The following is an 18,306-nucleotide window of genomic DNA, read 5'->3' on the forward strand; positions in this document are numbered from 1 at the left end:
TTTGTGCAGCAGACAATGGCGGAGGAAGCCTCTGCAGCCCCCAGGGCAGGATTGCGCATGCGTGGCACCCATGCGGATACCGTGTGTGTGCCCTCAGCTGCTCTATAGCTGGGGGGGGGCAGCGGGCCATCTTGTCACACTCCCCCCAGGGTGGCACCAGGGGTGAGCTGCCCCTCCAACACCTGCCTTCGTACGCCCTGGCAGCAGAAGGAAGGGCAGAATCCTGGAATATGTACAGCCAGACTTAATATTCCATGAAAACTACTGTGCTGAGATCCATTACTTAGCCCGTTAGCATGAACATCAGAAAGCAGCTGAAGGGTCAATTTTAAGAAATTGTATGAAATACTTATGCAGCTGCTGTGAGGCCTGCCCAATTTTTTGCTGCTTTTCTAGGTTGGTCACGCAGCGGTCAACTTTGACAGGTCCACCGACATGGTGACGGGCCTGCGGCAGAAAACTTTCTTTGGGAGGCCCATGTGGAGCAATGAATTCTCAGCGGTGGCAGCTGCCCATCCCAGGTGAGGTCTGCTGCTGTGTTCCCAGGTTGTCGGAGCGGAGTCCATAGCTATACATACAGATCTCCTTTCTGTTGCTCCCATTTGTTGGGAATTCCGCAGAAAAGACAGCCAGATCCTGTCATCTAAATGGAATGATTCAGCTTGCACAACATTGCTGCGTATTATTCTTCCCTTCTCCCTTTCCTCAAAGCAATCCATTAGTAACATTTGTTTCCTGACATTAATTGCTTCTTCCTTGGGCTTTGCAGGTCTGTAGTGGGTGTATTTCTGTGTGGCCCAGAGAGCCTGGCTAAGACTCTGCAAAAGTACTGCCATCAACACTCCAGCCTAGATCCCAGAAACGTCCAGTTTTACTTCAATAAAGAGAATTTTTAAGTCAAGCACAGGAATACCGCCCCTCCCCAGCACGTCTTGCAGCCAGAAACTGGCCAAACTTGTGGACCTGAATGCTGCCAAATGCTGTTGTTGTAGCTTGACCCAGACTCGGACCTCTGCACGGCATTGTTTTGGCAGGACCACCCACCCTCGCCCCAATATGCTTCTTTGGGCAAAAGCTGCAGACTACAAACATTTTCAAGTAGGAGATGGGGGTGTTATTGGGTTGTCCTTGTTTTTATTCTTACATGTATTGTGGTTTTATATTACCATTTTATGTTGTCATTTTATATTGTCATTTTATGTTGAGACCTGTGGGTATAGGGCGGTATAGAAATTTAATAAATGAATAAATAAAATAAATAATTTTCTGATTTAATGGTCCATCAATAAACCAGCAGTTTCTGCAATCATCTCGGCTTTAAAGGAGTTGCCAGTTGAAAAACCAAGTTGTTAACAAAGAGACTCTGAAATGCACTGCATTCTCTATGTTTGATCCTTCCTTAATCTGCACAGGACATGAATCTCTAGTTTGAAATCCTATGGCTGAAAAATGTATTCTGTGGCTAAATATTCAGAACTGTAATGCTCTCTCTTAATACCTCCCATGATACCTGCCCTTTAATGGGTAAGGCCAAAATCAGTTCAGACACCAAATATGCATTTGCACACTGTATTAAAGCAATCAGCCTGCCAGGGAGATCTTTGTCCCCTGAAAGGATTCCTCCAGTGAGAAAATTGCAAGGGCAAACTTCATAAAAAGCACAGAGAGGGAATCTGATGAGGAATTGTTTTATTGCTGAGAGATGGACTTCAAGGATCAATTAATCTGGCTGTGTGCAGTCTATGATGCTGGTGTCCCAGGAAAGGTATATGCAGCAGGGAAAGACTTGTTTGATTTTCCAGGGAACTGGGACTGCGCCCCACCCCCCATGAGGGAAGGTGAGGCAACTGCCTCAGGTAGCAAGATCCAAGGGGCAGCAGATTCAGCTTCTAAGAAATGCATTGCTCAGTGCTGCTGCTGCTGCTGCTGCTGCTGCTGCAACTGTGGTGGCAGACACAGCTGTGGTGTACTCCTTGGAGGCCAGAACGGCTGCCTCCTTTGCAGCACCCCCTACATGCCGCTGCTACTGTGTCTTCTTGATGAATGGGAGGGGTCTCCCACCCCTAGGGAGAAAATGGCAGGCGCTGACCTCTGTAGTCTACTGGACTGTACACTTGCTTGTCGTGATTCAAAGTGGGCCCATTCTCAAAGACTCTATGATGGGGGAAAGTCCATTTGATTCCCCTCCTTGTTCCCAGTGTAGATCTTCACCCAACCCTTCTTCCCTGGCAAGGGGCATTTTGTGGTTCGCCTCAGGTGCCCAAATGTCTTGGGCTTGTGCTGTGAGAAGCACCTCATAGCCTAGTCAAGGGTGGCTAAACTGTGGCCTTCCAGCTGTTGGACTCCAGCTGCCATCAGTCCTAGGCAGCGTAGCCAATGGCAAGGAGTGGTGGGGCCAGTAGTCCAACAGCATCTAGAAGATGAGTTACCCACCCCTGACTTAGAGATCAGTCTTCAGCACCAGGAATCTGTGGGCTTGTATATCATAATGTATGTTGAATTTCTTCTTAAAAAAATAAATGAGAGGGGGGATGATGGAAAGCATAAATGGGAATCCTTTTTTGTTTTGCAGGTTAGATGTTGTCCAGGGACAAAATGGTCCGGTGCCACATTCTCACACAAAAAAATTCTTGTGAGCATGTAGCCACCTTAGCTCTTGGGAGAAAATATTGGAATTAAATGTGGGTCTCATGTTGCAGATTTGGGTTAACCGGCTTCAGAGCTGTGGTGAGGGAACTGTGTCCCTTCTGATGCTGTTGGACCTCAACTCCCATCAGCCCCAGCCAACATGGCCAGTGATGATGGGAGTTGCAGTCCAACATTGGGAGGGTCAAAGGTCCCGCTTCCCTGTGTTGGTGCATGCATGTGCATGTATGGAGGGAATGAGTGTCCTCTAGCCCTGACAGGGTCCTCTCGATAACATGCCATGTTAGGACAGAATGGGTGCACACTTTGCTGACCCTCCTCAGCGGTCATGGAACAAACTTTCCTTAGCAGTCCATAAAGAAGTCCTATCCTGCCCCATTTTTCAGGAGTGCTGTAGGAGTTCCTTGTCTAGATCAGCTTTTACTTTGCTGGTTAGATAAGAGTAGGAGAATTTTAATCTAGTGCCTTTGAAAAAATAATTGGGCAGCAGTGGGGATGACACAAAAGGCAGAATGTGTGGAAACGACTTCATGGGAACGTAAGCTAAGCTTTGATCTACAAGGGAGGATGAGGCGACTGGGGAAGCAAGTGCAATACAGATGTACAACAAGCCACACGGTTTTGCCAAACCCAATTTTTAATTGAAACTCAAGGAAGTAAACAAAATGACGGGAGAAGTAAGATAAACAAGGGGAAGGGAGCCCCCTTCCCCTCAGTACTGCTGTGGTTCAGACATAGGAAGGGTGTAGAAGCCATTTTCTATGCTGTCTTCAACATGCCATTTGGTTAGACTTTTTTCAAAAGGATTCTACAGTGGTATCTCAGGTTACATAAGCTTCAGGTTACAAATGCTTGAGGTTACAGACTCTGTTAACCCAGAAATAGTACCTCGGATTAAGAACTTTGCTTCAGGATGAGAACAGAAATCATGCTCCGATGGCGCGGTGGCAGCAGGAGGCCCCATTAGCTAAAGTGGTGCTTCAGTGGTGCTTAACAGTTTGAGGTTAAGAACGGACCTCTGGAACGAATTAAGTTCTTCTCCCAAGTTACCAATGTATTAACAAGATGGATCAGGCTCCCATCACACCAATCTGCTGCTGAGAAACACCTAAACGTTGAGTTCAGCCGGACTGATCCCTGAAAGGAGAAAGAGAAACAGCTGTTCAACATATGGACCACTAATGGAACAAGCAGCAAAAGCTAAACTGCAGAGAAGTTGGTGAACATTTGTGAGGGATTTTGTGAGCAAAAGACCAATTAGGGACTATGAAGGGTACTGAGAGGGCAGTTTGCTGCTCTTTAAAGGTTGGGCATGCATCAGTTTGGAGCTGCTTGGAGTAAGGAATGGTGCCTTGCTCCACGTCCGGCTGCTGGCTACACTTGCCATCAGATCTCTTGCAATTCTGCAGTTGCCAATGAGCATGCCTCTGAGCGCTCTTCCAAGCCTGCCATTCAACCATTGTTTTTCTTTGGCTTTTTCAGCATAGTTTTCTTCATATGGAAGGTCTTCTAGAAGTGCTAGAGAAACATGTTGAGGCATATTAAAGAACTGTGCCTCTTTGCCGACCCTTTATAGAAATCTGGGACTGTGGGCACAACCTTTTCCCTCAAAGGTGCAATGTTCCTTTTTTTTTTTTTTATAAATATTTTTTATTGCTTTGTTTTCCAAAGTCAAGTTACATCATCAATAACCCAACAAAAGCTGTTTTTTACAGAAAAATAGAAGAAAAAGACAGACAGAAACAGAAGAAAAGCTCATTTTTCCAAATCTTTTTTTCATTATCCTCAGGACTTCCCCATCTCCTCCGTCCCTGTATTTTTTACAATAAAAGTTAAATAGCAAATTATTACCTTGTTTCGTGTATTTTTATATTTTCATCTAATTATTCACTTCAAAAAATTAAACTTTTCTCAGTCATAACTCAGTCACAATGATATCCGAATTTCAATATTGAGGCATGTTTTTCTCAAAACTTAGCAAATTCTCAACATTCAAATATCTTATAGTGTTTTTGTAAATAGTCCTTAAATTTTCTCCAATCCTCCTCCACTGCGTCCTCTCCCAGGTCTCGAATTCTGCCGGTCATCTCAGCTAGTTCCATATAGTCCATCAGTTGCGTATGCCATTCTTCCAGCGTGGGTAGCTCCTGTGCCTTCCAGTATTTGGCTAAAAGGATTCTTGCTGCTGTAGTTGCGTATAAAAAGAAAGTTCTATCTTTCTTTGGCACTCTCTGGCCTACAATGCCCAGGAGGAAGGCCTCTGGTTTCTTCTGAAAGGTATACCTAAATACCTTTTTCAACTCATTATAAATCATTTCCCAAAAGGCCTTCACCCTCGGGCATGTCCACCAGAGGTGAAAGAACGTTCCTTCAGCCTCCTTGCATTTCCAACATTTGTTGTCAGACAAATGGTATATCTTTGCAAGTTTGACTGGGGTCATGTACCACCTGTACATCATTTTCATAATGTTTTCTTTTAAGGCACTGCATGCCGTAAATTTCATACCGGTGGTCCATAACCTTTCCCAGTCTTCAAACATAATGTTGTGTCCAATATCTTGTGCCCATTTTATCATGGCTGATTTAACTATCTCATCTTGGGTATTCCATTTAAGCAACAAGTTATACATTCTTGAAAGCACTTTCGTCTTAGGTTCAAGTAGTTCTGACTCTAATTTTGATTTTTCCACCTGGAAACCAATTTTTTTATCTTTTTTGAAGATCTCTAAAATTTGGGCATAATGAAACCAGTCTCGCACCTTTTCTTTCAATTTTTCAAAACTCTGCAACCTCCAAGTGTCACCCACTCTTTCTATTATTTCACAGTATTTTGCCCAGCCACCCCCCATATTGAATATTTTTATGGCCTTAGCCTCCACCGGTGATAACCACCTCGGAGTCTTGCTTTCGAGTAAGTCCTTGTATTTAGTCCAGACATTAAACAAAGATTTCCTTACAATATGGTTTTTAAATAACTTATGAACCTTTACCTTGTCGTACCACAAATATGCATGCCACCCGAAAGCATTGTTAAACCCTTCCAGATCTAGGACATCAGTGTTTTCTAACAGAAACCAATCTTTCAACCAGCAGAAGGATGCAGCTTCATAATACAACCTTAGGTCCGGCAGGGCAAATCCCCCTCTTTCCTTTGCATCTGTTAGTATTTTAAGTTTTATTCGGGGCTTTTTGCCCTGCCAGACAAACTTCATAATGTCCCTCTGCCACTTTCCAAAACACTCCACTCTGTCCACGATCTGGAGGGTCTGAAACAGAAACAGCATTCTTGGCAATACATTCATCTTAACTGCTGCAATTCTTCCCAACAAGGAAAGTTTCAATCTTGACCAAATATCTAGATCCTTTTTGATTTCAGACCAACATTTTTCATAATTATCTTTGAACAAATTCAGATTTCTCCCAGTCAGATTAACCCCCAGGTATCTCACTTTTTTTGCCACATTTAATTCAGTTTCCTTCTGAAACCCATCTATTTCTAAAGGTGTCAAGTTTTTTACCAAAACCTTGGTTTTTTGTTTGTTTAACTTGAATCCCGCCACCCGACCAAACTCAGAAATTAATTCCAAGACTCTTTTTGTACTAGGCACTGGCTCCTGTAATGTCAATACCAAATCGTCCGCAAAGGCCTTCAATTTATATTGTTTTCCTCCGACCTGTATTCCTTCTACCTGCTGGTCCTTTCTGATCAAGTTCAGCAAGACCTCCAGGACCGAAATAAATAGCAAGGGTGATAGGGGGCACCCCTGTCGTGTTCCTTTTTCAATTTTGAACTCTTCTGTCACCACATTGTTTACTATCAATTTAGCTTTTTGTTCTGAATAGATTGCTTCAATACCATTTTGAAACGCCCTTCCCACTCCCATCCCTTCTAAATTTTTCTTCATAAATTTCCAAGATATGTTGTCAAAGGCCTTCTCCGCATCAATGAATATTAAAGCTGCTTTTGTATTTAGATTTGTCTGTAATAGTTCCAAAACATCCACAATGTTTCTAGTGTTATCTGACAAATGCCTGCCAGGGAGAAAGCCTGCTTGATCCTTATGAATTACATCGTTTAAAACTTTTTTCAGTCTATTTGCCAATATATCAGCGAAAATTTTATAATCCACATTTAGGAGTGAGATAGGGCGATAGTTCTTAAGCTGAGTCTTTTCAGATTCTGATTTTGGTATCAACGTGATGAATGCCTCTTTCCACGATTCTGGTGCTCCCTTCCCTTCCATAATTTGGTTGCATACCTCCAACAATGGATGGATCAGGTATTCCTTCAATGTCTTGTAGTATTTGGAGGTAAGTCCGTCTGGGCCCGGAGATTTGCCTAATTGCATATTCTGAATGGCACTTTCAATTTCTTGTTCTGTTATTTTGTAATTCAGGGTTGTTTGTTTATCATGAGTCAATTTTTGCAGGCCATAACTTTTTAAGAATTTATTTATCTCATTCTCTTCTTGATGACCTTGTGTATACAGTTTTTTGAAATATCTCTGGAAGCACTTTCTAATTTCCTCCGGTTTCTGAATACATTCACCTTCAACCTCTAGGTTGGTAACAAAGTTCAATTTCTGTCTCTTTTTCAGCTGCCATGACAGTAGCTTTCCACATTTGTTTGCCGATTCGAATGATCTTTGTTTCATCTGTTTAATCTTCCATTCTACTTCTTGATTTATCAATTTCGCATATTGTGCTTGGTGAAATTTTATTTCTCTTAAGATTTCTTTTGATTTTGGGTTCAATCTCAGCCTTTTCTCTCCATCTTTTATCTTCTCCAAGATCTTGTCCTTTTTACCATTCCAGAGTTTTTTCCTAATGGTATTCTGTTGTATCAGAAACCCTCTCATAACGGCTTTACTTGCGTCCCAGATTGTTTTTTTCCCCACCGAAGTGTTCAAATTAATTTCAAAATAATCCTTCATCATTTTTTGGGCCTTCTTCACAATCTCCTGATCTCTAAACAAAGAGTCATTCATTCTCCATCTGAAGGATCCAGTTGGTGTGAGTCTCAAGTCCATTTTCAAAGCGTTGTGGTCGGAACAAGTTTTGGGACAAATCTCTATTTTTTTAGTCTTAGGTGCCAGTCCTCTAGATACCCAGATTTGGTCGATTCGTGACCAAGATAGGTGGGCCTCAGAAAAGAATGTTCCCTCTTTACCTAGAGGGTTCTTTACTCTCCAGATGTCAATCAAATCCATATTGTCTGTAAGTTCGAAAAAAGTCTTTGGTAGTCTGCCATCTTTAGTCAAGTTTTGGTTTTGTGACTTATCCATATGTGTGGAGACAACTCCATTCATATCTCCCATCAAAATGATGTTGTTATAATCAATATAATCCAGCATTATCTCATGCAGCTTCTTGTAGAATTCTGATTTCCCATCATTTGGTGCATAGATTCCTACTATCAGGAATTTTTCTCCTTGTGCTTGTATTTCAATCGCCAAAATTCTTCCTTGTTCATCTTTAAAAACAAATTTTGGTGCTAGGCTCTCCTTTGCATATATCACTACTCCTCTTTTCTTTACTTTGTCTGATGAAATAAATTCTTGGCCTAGTCTCTTGTTAGTTAGTACTCTTCTATGAAGCCTAGTTACATGAGTTTCCTGTAGGCATATAACGTCTAATTGTTCCTTCTTCAATATGTGGAAGATCCTTTTCCTTTTTTCAGGGGAATTTGCACCATGAATGTTCCAACTGAAAAGCTGCAGAGACATCCTGGATCAGTTTGTCAGCCAATGGGTTTGTCTCCCTTGTCGTCTATGTCTGGAGGTGGGTCTTTTACGTCGGGCGTGGGGTGTGCCCAGGCACCTGCTGTTCCTTTTCGAAGGTCCTCCCCGTAGTCACTTAGAAACTTATCTTGCTCCTCTACTGTTCTGATTCTGACCTTCTTCCCTTTCAAGTTGAAAGATAGTCCTTGCGGGAATTCCCACCTGTAACGGATTGAGTTGTTTCTCAGTAGTCTTGCTAGATCTTTGTATGTAGTTCTTAAATCCAACAGCTGTTTTGGTATGTCTCTGAAGATTTCTGCTATCTTTCCCTGTACCACCAATGGATTTTTAAAGTGTAGGCCGAGTATATTATCTTTTTCTTGCTTGTATCTCAAAATGATCAAGCAATCTCTTGGTTTGTCCTTCCTGGCCACACTTCCCAATCTAAAGGCGGTAACAATTTTGAAGTCCTTCTCTTCTGCCAGACCCCAGAATTTGGATATTTCTGCTGTCAAAAAACCAGCCAAATCTTCCTTTTCTTGTTCTGGGATATTTCTAATCCTAAGATTGCTCTCCCGATTTTTCAATTCTGCCATAGACAGATAGGCCTGTTGTTCAGTAATCTGTCTACTCAGTGGTCTTACTTCCCCTCTTAATTCCTCTATCCTTTTTTTATTTTGGTCTGCTTTTGTATTCACTTCCTCGACTAGTCTTCGATTTTCTGTCGCAGTTTTTTCAATATTTCCTATTGCCTGTGTGTTTTGGGCAACTTGGTCTGTCAATTTATTAATTGTAGCTGTCACTTGATCAAATTTAACCGCTTGATCGTCGGCCTTCTTATTTAATGCAGCCAGTTGCTCCAGTATTTCTTTAGAGACAGGGTCAAGCCCTCCTGCAGCCATATCCTCCAGAACTGGCTGTTTAGATTGTTCTTCCTGCAGACCTGTCACAATTGGGACAGATGATCTACGTGCCTGCACAGGCAAAGTTGATTGCAATAGTTCAGTCTGTTTTGCTTTCTTGCCAGCCCTTGTTTTTGCTGCACCACTCATTCCACAGCTGTCAAGGCTTCAAGGTCAAATTGTAAATCCCATGGGAAAAGCAATCCAAAAGGAAAGTAAACATCCAAGCATAAAAGTTCCAAAACAACCAGCAGTTCTCAGAGACTAATATTTCCACAATCCAGCAGGGGGAGCTCCCCAAAAGTTAAGGAAAGATGGAATTTTCCACCAAAAAGTTCCCAAATAAAGTAAAATCCAAAATAAAGGGGGGGACCCTCTGAGTTCACTTTAAACTGCAGAGAGTATAAGTTCTTTATCGGAATATGTGCAACAGTTCCTTTTTTATAACTTGCAGAGTAGCCCAATGAAAGTTTGTATCTCTATATACAGTCACCGCAATCTGATGCTACTTTGTATCCAGGCAGCTCGAGAGCTGGGTCTCGCAACTTTGTAATCCACAACAAATGAAGGGGAATAACACAGTCTCTGTCCACTTATAACACAGTTCTAACTTTTCCTTGACTTTTAATCAATCCAGTCCGAATTTGCAGGGTAAATTCTAACTTCTTTTGAACTCCTTTCAGCGCTTCAACTTTAAAGGGGCTTTGCTCAGTACTTTAAACAGGGACGGAAGACTGACTTCCTTTTTAGCGTCTCCCGTTTTCAGCCAAATTGCAGAAAATTGCTGTTCAAATAGAGTCTCAAGTTTCTTACTCACGAGTATGTAGTCTCAAGCCGATTGATCTTAGAAGAAAGGTCAGCGCTCATCAGCAGCAGCCGCGCGGCTTCACTTCCGCGGAAAGAGCGATGGATTCACAGCACCGCTACCCCCTCCACGTTCCGGAGCCCCTTACGGGGTCCCTTCTTCGTTTCTGGGGTCGCTCTTGGTACCCGCCGAATCCCACGGCCACGGGCTCACTCTACCCGTGGTTTTTCTTGCTGGGTCGTCGCTGTGCCGCAGCGCACGACCCTTTTCCGCGGAGCCCCTCTTCAGCAACTGAAGAGGACCGCCATTGCTGTTTCGCGCCGCCTCCGGAAGTCCAAAGGTGCAATGTTCCAAGACCCTGAAATGGTCAGCTGAAAATGAGGGCATGGGGGTGTTTGTACACCTGCCTTCATTTCAAGGGGGTTTGAACAGGAGAAATAAGTGCTGGATTCTGCCCTTTAGTATAAGAAGAAGAAGAGTTTGGATTTGATATCCCGCCTTTCACTCCCCTTCAGGAGTCTCAAAGCGGCTAACAATCTCCTTTCCCTTCCTCCCCTACAACAAACACTCTGTGAGGTGAGTGGGGCTGAGAGACTTCAAAGAAGTGTGACTGGCCCAAGGTCACCCAGCAGCTGCATGTGGAGGAGCGGAGACGCGAACCCGGTTCCCCAGATTACGTGACTACCGCTCTTAACCACTACACCACACTGGCTCTCTGATTGTTCATTGGAAAAAGAAGGCAATGGGAGTACTAGCACAGCCTTTGCTAATGAGATGATCGACTGGGTGAGACTGTGAAGCAAGTGCCATCCAAGCTGGGCTTGGCACGGTCTTAGGATGTTTTGTAGAGCCCAGCTCCCCTCTTACCCCATGGCATTGTCGGAGCCATTCGGTGTATCGTCTTTCATTTCGAAAGTGCTCAGCCATTCCTCTGAGTGAAAATTAGCCAACTCTTCGTCCGTCATATTGAGGAATTGTTCAATGCATTCGGCCTATGGAGAGATGAAAGAAACTGATAAGGATGCATTCAGACCAATATGTTTTTTCAGTAGAAAAGACGGTAATCTCTTTGGGATTTTTCAGAGTGGTTATTAAACCGTGGTCACTTATTCTCTCCCTCTGTCCCCCACATAACCATAGCATTAATAACCATGCTGACAATTGCATCTGAACTGGAGATTCACAGATTCACAGAATTGTAGAGCTGGGAAGGATCCCAAGGGTCATCTAGTCGAAATCTCAACACACAGCCCCCCATCCCATTTGAAACCAGACTTACCCTGCTTACCTTTGCAAACGTGCTAGCAGTTGCTGCACCACTAGGAGACTCAAGCGGGCCATTTCGGTCCCATGTTAAGAAGTGGGTAAGCTAATAAGCAAGAAGGGTTATATTGTCTCCAGGATGAGAGGAAGCCTACCTCTGTGTACCACTTGCCGGATTGTGAGTGGGAGAGTGCTACAGCTTTCTTTTCCTGCTTGTGGAGTTTCCAAAGGCACCTGGCTGGCCACTGTGAGAACAGAACACTGGACTAAATAGACCTTTGATCTGACCCCAAATCACCTGCACTCTAATTGGAACAAGTGGTGAAATTCTTGCTGCTCATATTTCTTTTCTTATTTCAGAAATCATAGTTTATTATACACAACTTATTAGCAATACCCCCCCCCCCCCCAATATTAGGACAGCATATTACACTCTAAAAGCTAGTTTGAAAAGATCTGCAAAGCACATTACATCAACATATTAGAGGGATGTGTTCTACCACACTCATTCCAGAGTTTGGGGGTAGCTGCTGAAAAGACCTTGATGCTACTGCCAGTGGTATTGCCCCCCAGCACTGGCCAGCAGCATTTAGCTGACCTTCTGTCACTGGTGCCACTGCGGAGTACAGGGAGGGAGGGGGCCATGAGGTGGGGGACTGGTGGGACCACAGGATTGGCCCCACCAGTGCATTTTGCACTGTTCTGACCTCACCTGTGATGGGTCAGGTAAGTGCTGCCACCCCATCCTGCAGACTGTCGCTGCTTGCCTCTTTAATAGAGAGCTCAAAGAAGGCAACATTGTTTGGCTTACGTCATCTGTATCCAGGTGTTCTCCTTCATCTTGGCCAGGACTGAAGCCCTCAGGTTGGCTGGCTGCTTGCTCGCTTGCTCCTGGCATGCCTGCAACTTGTTCTGCTGCTGCTATAGGCATGCTGACCACCTGTGAACACAAAGGAAGATTTCAGAAAGTTTGCTGACCCCTCCTCAATCATGTGGTTTACATGGACAACATTCACATGGTGTCTGAAAACAGCTCCAGACACTACTAGCTGCACTACCTCTGGACACTAAGAGCTGGGAGACACGCATGGGGAAAATAAAGGGCAGTTATTTGATTAGAAAAGCACACAGGGACATGGTCCACTGTCCCATCACTGGAGGCAATTTACCTTCTGAATACCACTTCAAAAGAAATAAAGTGCCACTCCTGCTCCTTTGTCCAATCCATGGATTTTCCTGCCAACATCACGTAAAGGAGAAGTATGTTGACAGCTGGGGAAAGTTCAGGAGAGTACCGGGCAACAGAGGCAGAAGGGTGCATGACAGCTGGCCTGAAATCCCTGATACAATTTCCAAAGGTAGGAACTTAGCTCTCTCTAATGATCTCTCTCATTGCTGGGTTTCAGCCTTTGCACTGCGAGCAGTTTTCTGCTTTGAAGGTGCAGGGCCTGCCAGAGTGTTTGCCTTTTCTTTCAGGGCAGAAGTTGGGCACCTGTGACACAGACACCCCCCCCCCCCAGTAATCACTGGCCAAACTGGCTGGGGCTGATAAGAGCTGGAGTCCAGCAACACCTGGAGGGATGCAAGTTCCCCATCCTAGAGTCATATCTAAGTGATAGGTCAACCACTGTAGCCCCCCCCCCCCCCCGCTGCTCAGGAACAAAAAAGAATGGGGGTAATGATGAAAATTGCACCTACCCACTCCCATCTCCATTGGGAAATAAATCACTATACCAATCGTCTGGCCATGACCCTATGAGGCTGTTCATGTTCTGGCACCAAGAATGTGTCTAGGAACCCATTGGGGAATATGAAACAGCACACGGTTACTCCACATACCTGTTGAGGTTCCTGCAGATCAGTTGCTGCCTTGCTCAAAGCTCCAGGACCTTGAATTTCTCCAGTCGTTGGCTCCATGCCCTGGGGAGGCTCTATGGCTTTGGGTTCCATGCCCTGGGGAGGCTCTATGGCTTTGGGTTCCATGCCCTGGGGAGGCTCTATGGCTTTGGGTTCCATGCCCTGGGGAGGCTCTATGGCTTTGGGTTCCATGCCCTGGGGAGGCTCTATGGCTTTGGGTTCCATGCCCTGGGGAGGCTCTATGGCTCTGGGAGCTATTCCATGAGGCTGTGTGCCTTGATTGTTCATGACTCTAGGTGGCTCCATGGCTCTAGGGAGCAACATGACCAAGAATTCCATCTGTCTGGCCTCCGTGCCTTGATAATTCATGGCTCTGGGGGGCACGATGACTATAGGGAGCACCTTGACCACGTATTCCCTCCATCTGGGCTCCATGCCTTGATAATTGATGGCTCTGGGATCTATTCCATGAGGCTGTGTGCCTTGATAGTTCATGCCTCTAGGTGGCTCCATGCCTCTAGGGAGCACCTTGACCACGTATTCCACCGCTCTGGGCTCCATCCCTTGATATTCCATTCCTCTGGGCCTCATGCCTCTAGGGGGCTCCATGTCCCTCTCTCCCATCTCTCCCCTGCCTCTAGTGGGCGCCCTGTCCCTCACTCTGCACTCCATGACTTGAAATGTCATGTGTCTGGGCTCCCTGCCTCTAGTGGGCACCATGTCCCTCTCTCCCATCTCTCCCCTGCCTCTAGTGGGCACCACGTCCCTCTCTCTGCGCTCCATGCCTTGATATTCCATGCGTTGGGGCTCCCTGTCTCTAGTGGGCACCATGTCCCTCTCTCCCATCTCTCCCCTGCCTCTAGTGGGCGCCACGTCCCTCTCTCTGCGCTCCATGCCTTGATATTCCATGCGCCGGGGCTCCCTGCCTCTAGTGGGCACCATGTCCCTCTCTCCCATCTCTCCCCTGCCGCTAGTGGGCGCCACGTCCCTCTCTCTGCGCTCCATGCCTTGATATTCCATGCGTCGGGGCTCCCTGCCTCTAGTGGGCTCCACGTGCCTCTCTCCCATCTCTCTGCGCTCCATGCCTTGATATATCATGCCCCTGCCATCCATGCCTCTTCCACCTGCATTGAAGACAATTACACTTACACAAACAGTGCTGGGAGTTACCTGCCCAAGACCATGCAAGGTGCCCATGCCAATACAGTGAAAATGCCCACCTACTACAGGAATAGAGGAGCTTTGAATGAAGCTTCATGTATTTCAGACAGAAGTGGGCTCCCTTCAGACAGAAGAAGGCAATAGGTGTAAGAGTGCAGAGACGCATTTCCTCACACACCCTTGGAAGCAGTGGTGCTGATTATGATGGCACAGGGGGGGATTTTTGGACCTCTTTGTCCTCCCATAAGGCCTACTCTCCCCAGGGCATAATGTTTAAGGAACTTAATAATCATTGCCTGAGATCTAGCAACTCAATCAAAATTGTCACTTTAAATGCTGTCTCTTATTCATCAATATTTTATAATTTGGCACTTCCGAACAGGCATTTATTCTGTTTAGATCCAATTATTAACAAAAATGTCTGCAGAGAATTTGCTGTTCTGCTAAGACGTTGCATTAGATAACAATAGGATTAAGAGTGTTTCTTTTTCTTGTGGATACATTTCCGTTTTATTTTATCGAATTTTTATTTTCTTTTTTAAAGTATGGATAGCATTATGCTTTACTTTTACAATCTCCATTGAGTTTAAGGAAAGTATGAGGGAACTAAAAATGGATTGCACCAGCCTGGTTTAACACCCTTTGTGCTTTGATTTTTTGTGTGTTTATAGTTTACAGGGTTCCTTAGCCAGGATGTTTCTAGGAACTGTTTTTCAATATGATCCTCTGTAACATGGTATACCCTTTATAATTATTTATATTTGTTATTGTGCAGTATATTGTATGAGATACAGCATTGTTTATTTTAGCTACACTGCTATTTGTTTCATATATCACCCCTGCCGATGAATCCCTTACTGTGCTGTGATTTATACCAGTAAATGATCCTTCTCATTTAAGCCTGAAACCTCTTACCTTGGACATACATCAAGGGCACTTGACTATGTCCTCTCATTGGTCCGCCACTTGTTACACGGGGTGGCGGTCCACGGGTGTCATAACCAGCCATGCCGTGCATGCGGGGACCCTGGTAGAGAGACCTCTGGTGCATTGTCCCAAGATAATCCCTGCAGAAGAGGATGAGAAGCAAGGAGGCGGTGGGAGAAGACATCAGAAAATCTAGGGAGAGAAGACTGACAGCACAGTACTATTCCAGTACAAGTGCATCACCACTGTGCCACCGCTTTGCTCAAGAAGCAACATGCACTGTCCTAAGTCAGGCTGCGAAGGACAAAGTGCCGCCTTTGGGAAATTCCCCCTGGATGTCAATTCTGCCATTGAAATCCCAGTCATGTCCAGGAAAATCCGGGCGAATGGCAGCCCAAGCTTGAGAAGGAACATGCACTGTGCTAAGTCAGGTTGCAAAGGGGCATAGCTGTCAACTTTCAGATTTGAAAATAAGGGATCAGCAGCCTCACCTGTCCTGGGCAGAGTCTAAGGGATATCTAACAATCCGGGATAGCAGTGGGAAGCAGTTGGAAACGGTGCTGGAATAAGGGAATTTCCTGCAAAAAAAGGGAAGGTTGACAGCTATGCAAAGGGATGGTGTGTGTATCACATGACTGTTATTTTGTACAGTGGTGCCCCGCAAGACGAATGCCTCGCAAGACGGAAAACCCGCTAGATGAAAGGGTTTTCTGTTTTTGAGTTGCTTCGCAAGACGATTTTCCCTATGGGCTTGCTTCGCAAGACGAAAACGTCTTGCAAGTCTTGCGATTTTTTTTCGCTTCCCCCCCTTTTTCTAAGCCGCTAATCCGCTAATAGCCTTTTAGCCGCTAAGCCGCTAAGCCTTTAATAGCCGCTAAGCCGCTAAAACGCTAATAGCGCTAATCCGCTAAGCCGCTAATAGGGTTGCTTCGCAAGACGAAAAAACCGCTAGACGAAGAGACTCGCAGAACGGATTATTTTCGTCTTGCGAGGCACCACTGTATCCCCAAACCCACAAACACAGTACCGTGGTACCTCGGGTTACATATGCTTCAGGTTACATACGCTTCAGGTTACACACTCCGCTAACCCAGAAACAGTGCTTCGGGTTAAGAACTTTTCTTCAGGATGAGAACAGAAATCGCGCTCCGGTGGCACGGCAGCAGCAGGAGGCCCCATTAGCTAAAGCGGTGCTTCAGGTTAAGAACAGTTTCAGGTTAAGTACGGACCTCCGGAATGAATTAAGTACTTAACCCGAGGTACCACTGTAATCATAAAACCCCTGCATTCACGTCCCCCAACAGCAAACAATATGGCTAACCTGACCCAACAACCTACCCCCCCCCACCCCCACCCCACCCACACATACAAACAAGGCACACTGCAATCACCTGAATGCAACCAACCAAGCTCAACCCCTTAATCTCTTGCATTATCAATAAAAATAAATAAATAGATACATAAACAAAGGAACTCCCCACATGATGCTGACACAAACCCCTACACTAATAAAAGGCAACAGAAAAATAACCCCATCTCTTCCCCAACTGAAAGCTGTCTATGACAAAGGTCTATCGCACCAATTGTAAACAGTGAAAAAGACTATGAAATGAAAGTGGAGACAACAGATGTACCATTCACTGTTGAGCTATTTGTTTTGTAACACAAAAAAACTTCCGTAAAATTTTTTTGAGAAAAAACACACAACAACCCAATTCAGAAATTGGTAACACCAAGAGAAAGGCTTACACAGTCTAGCAATGTCTTCATATATGCTAGTGTTCAACCTGTAGGAAATCTTTCTGCACAGTGCAGCATGCAAACATGGGAAACCAGCCCCCAGGTGGATCACTTCCGACACCTCAATCAGCAACAAACAGGAGAACCGCTCAATGCTATTCTGCAAACACGCATCACCCCAATAAGCCCAACAACCTCCCTCCCTCTCTCCCTCTCTCATAAAGCTCCTGAAGTACTATACATGAGCTTGTGCAAATCACAATTCCCCCCTTCATTATTTATTGTAAGTAATAAATATTAGTTGAACATTTAACATTCAATCAACCAACCTAGGACTTCCCATCCATGGCTTCCCCAAAGTTCCAATTCTTACTGCATATTATATTTATTCTATGCCTTAGCTTCTTCACAAAAAACTCCACCAGACTTTCCACTGCAGTTCTTACTCAAATCCTACTTGCATTTTAACATGTTACCATTGAGTTTAAAAAATCTACATTTTCCAGTCCTCCTTAAAGTCAGTCTCTTTTTGATCTCTAATTTTCCAAGTCAAACTTGCCAGTTGTACACATTCTGTCAATTGCAGTTGCCATTCTGTTTTAGTAGGTACAGTCTCCTCAAGCCATTTTTGTGCATATAATATTCAGATAATATATATTCCCAACAAAATCAACTGTTAAAGCCAGCTATGTTCTTCATTCAGAATATGCTAGTGTCCTGACTCTTCCCAACCATTAAAATCCAGGCAGTGGACGAGGAGGGCAAAAGCACTCTCCAAGACCAGAAACAGAGAGGGACCCCTGCTTTCAGATACTGTCAGTCATCAAATGGAATTTCTCCAGATGACACTGGGTGGCTCTCTCTTTTTAGAGGAGAGCATTGCTGAAGAAATAGGAAAGATCAAAACCTTAAGGTTACTTGGCTCTGTAAAAGATTCCCCTTATTGTGGGCTGGGACCACAATTTCCTACAAAGATAACTCTTACTGTTGTTGAAAAGGACTAGTTCGGAATGAGGAAGGGAAACCCCTTTGAGATTTTAATTGCATCCCATAACATTGGTTGTGGCCAGCCTAGTTCTACATTCCAAGTCCCAAATTTTGCCCAGACTCACCAGAGCTTCAGTATCGTGCCTTCTCCGCTGAGAAACTGTTGGGAAATGCGAGAGGAGGTCAGGAATAATATTGTGTTGAATCAACTGCTGCATACACAACCTTGATTCAAAAGAAGTGGCAAAGCATGATTGGCTGCTTTTTCTACCCCATGGTATCTCCCAATGTTGTTATC

General features: G+C 44.6%; 2 protein-coding genes across 3 annotated transcripts in view; one reads left to right on the plus strand and one right to left on the minus strand.

Moving 5' to 3' along the window:
- Positions 1-1,270, plus strand: part of NOX1 (NADPH oxidase 1) — a 48,604-nt gene extending 47,334 nt beyond the window's left edge. For both annotated transcript variants that reach the window (XM_077922747.1, XM_077922746.1), the window contains 2 exons: positions 397-521; positions 770-1,270. In XM_077922747.1, coding sequence (XP_077778873.1) covers positions 397-521; positions 770-896 — 252 coding nt within the window. In that variant the 3' untranslated portion in view covers positions 897-1,270. The remainder of the gene's footprint in view (positions 1-396; positions 522-769) is intronic.
- Positions 1,271-12,984: 11,714 nt separating this feature from the next.
- CSTF2 (cleavage stimulation factor subunit 2) lies at positions 12,985-15,553 on the minus strand. Its single transcript, XM_028715577.2, has 2 exons — positions 15,270-15,553; positions 12,985-14,317 (listed from the first exon to the last, which is right to left on the minus strand). The coding sequence occupies exons 1-2, from the start codon at positions 15,463-15,465 to the stop codon at positions 13,065-13,067; spliced, it is 1,449 nt and encodes a 482-aa protein (XP_028571410.2). The 5' UTR covers positions 15,466-15,553; the 3' UTR covers positions 12,985-13,064.
- Positions 15,554-18,306: the final 2,753 nt, after the last annotated feature.

Source organism: Podarcis muralis, chromosome Z (genome assembly GCF_964188315.1).
Source record: "Podarcis muralis chromosome Z, rPodMur119.hap1.1, whole genome shotgun sequence".
NCBI classification, from domain to species: Eukaryota; Metazoa; Chordata; class Lepidosauria; order Squamata; family Lacertidae; genus Podarcis; species Podarcis muralis.

Bases quoted from the DNA above. Each gene is read 5' to 3' on its own strand.
- CSTF2 (XM_028715577.2), bottom strand. From the start codon at position 15,465: ATGTCTTCTCCCACCGCCTCCTTGCTTCTCATCCTCTTCTGCAGGGAT. The intron at 14,318-15,269 runs GTAAGAGGTTTC...TCTTCAATGCAG, and splicing joins GCCCTTGATGTATGTCCAAG to GTGGAAGAGGCATGGATGGC.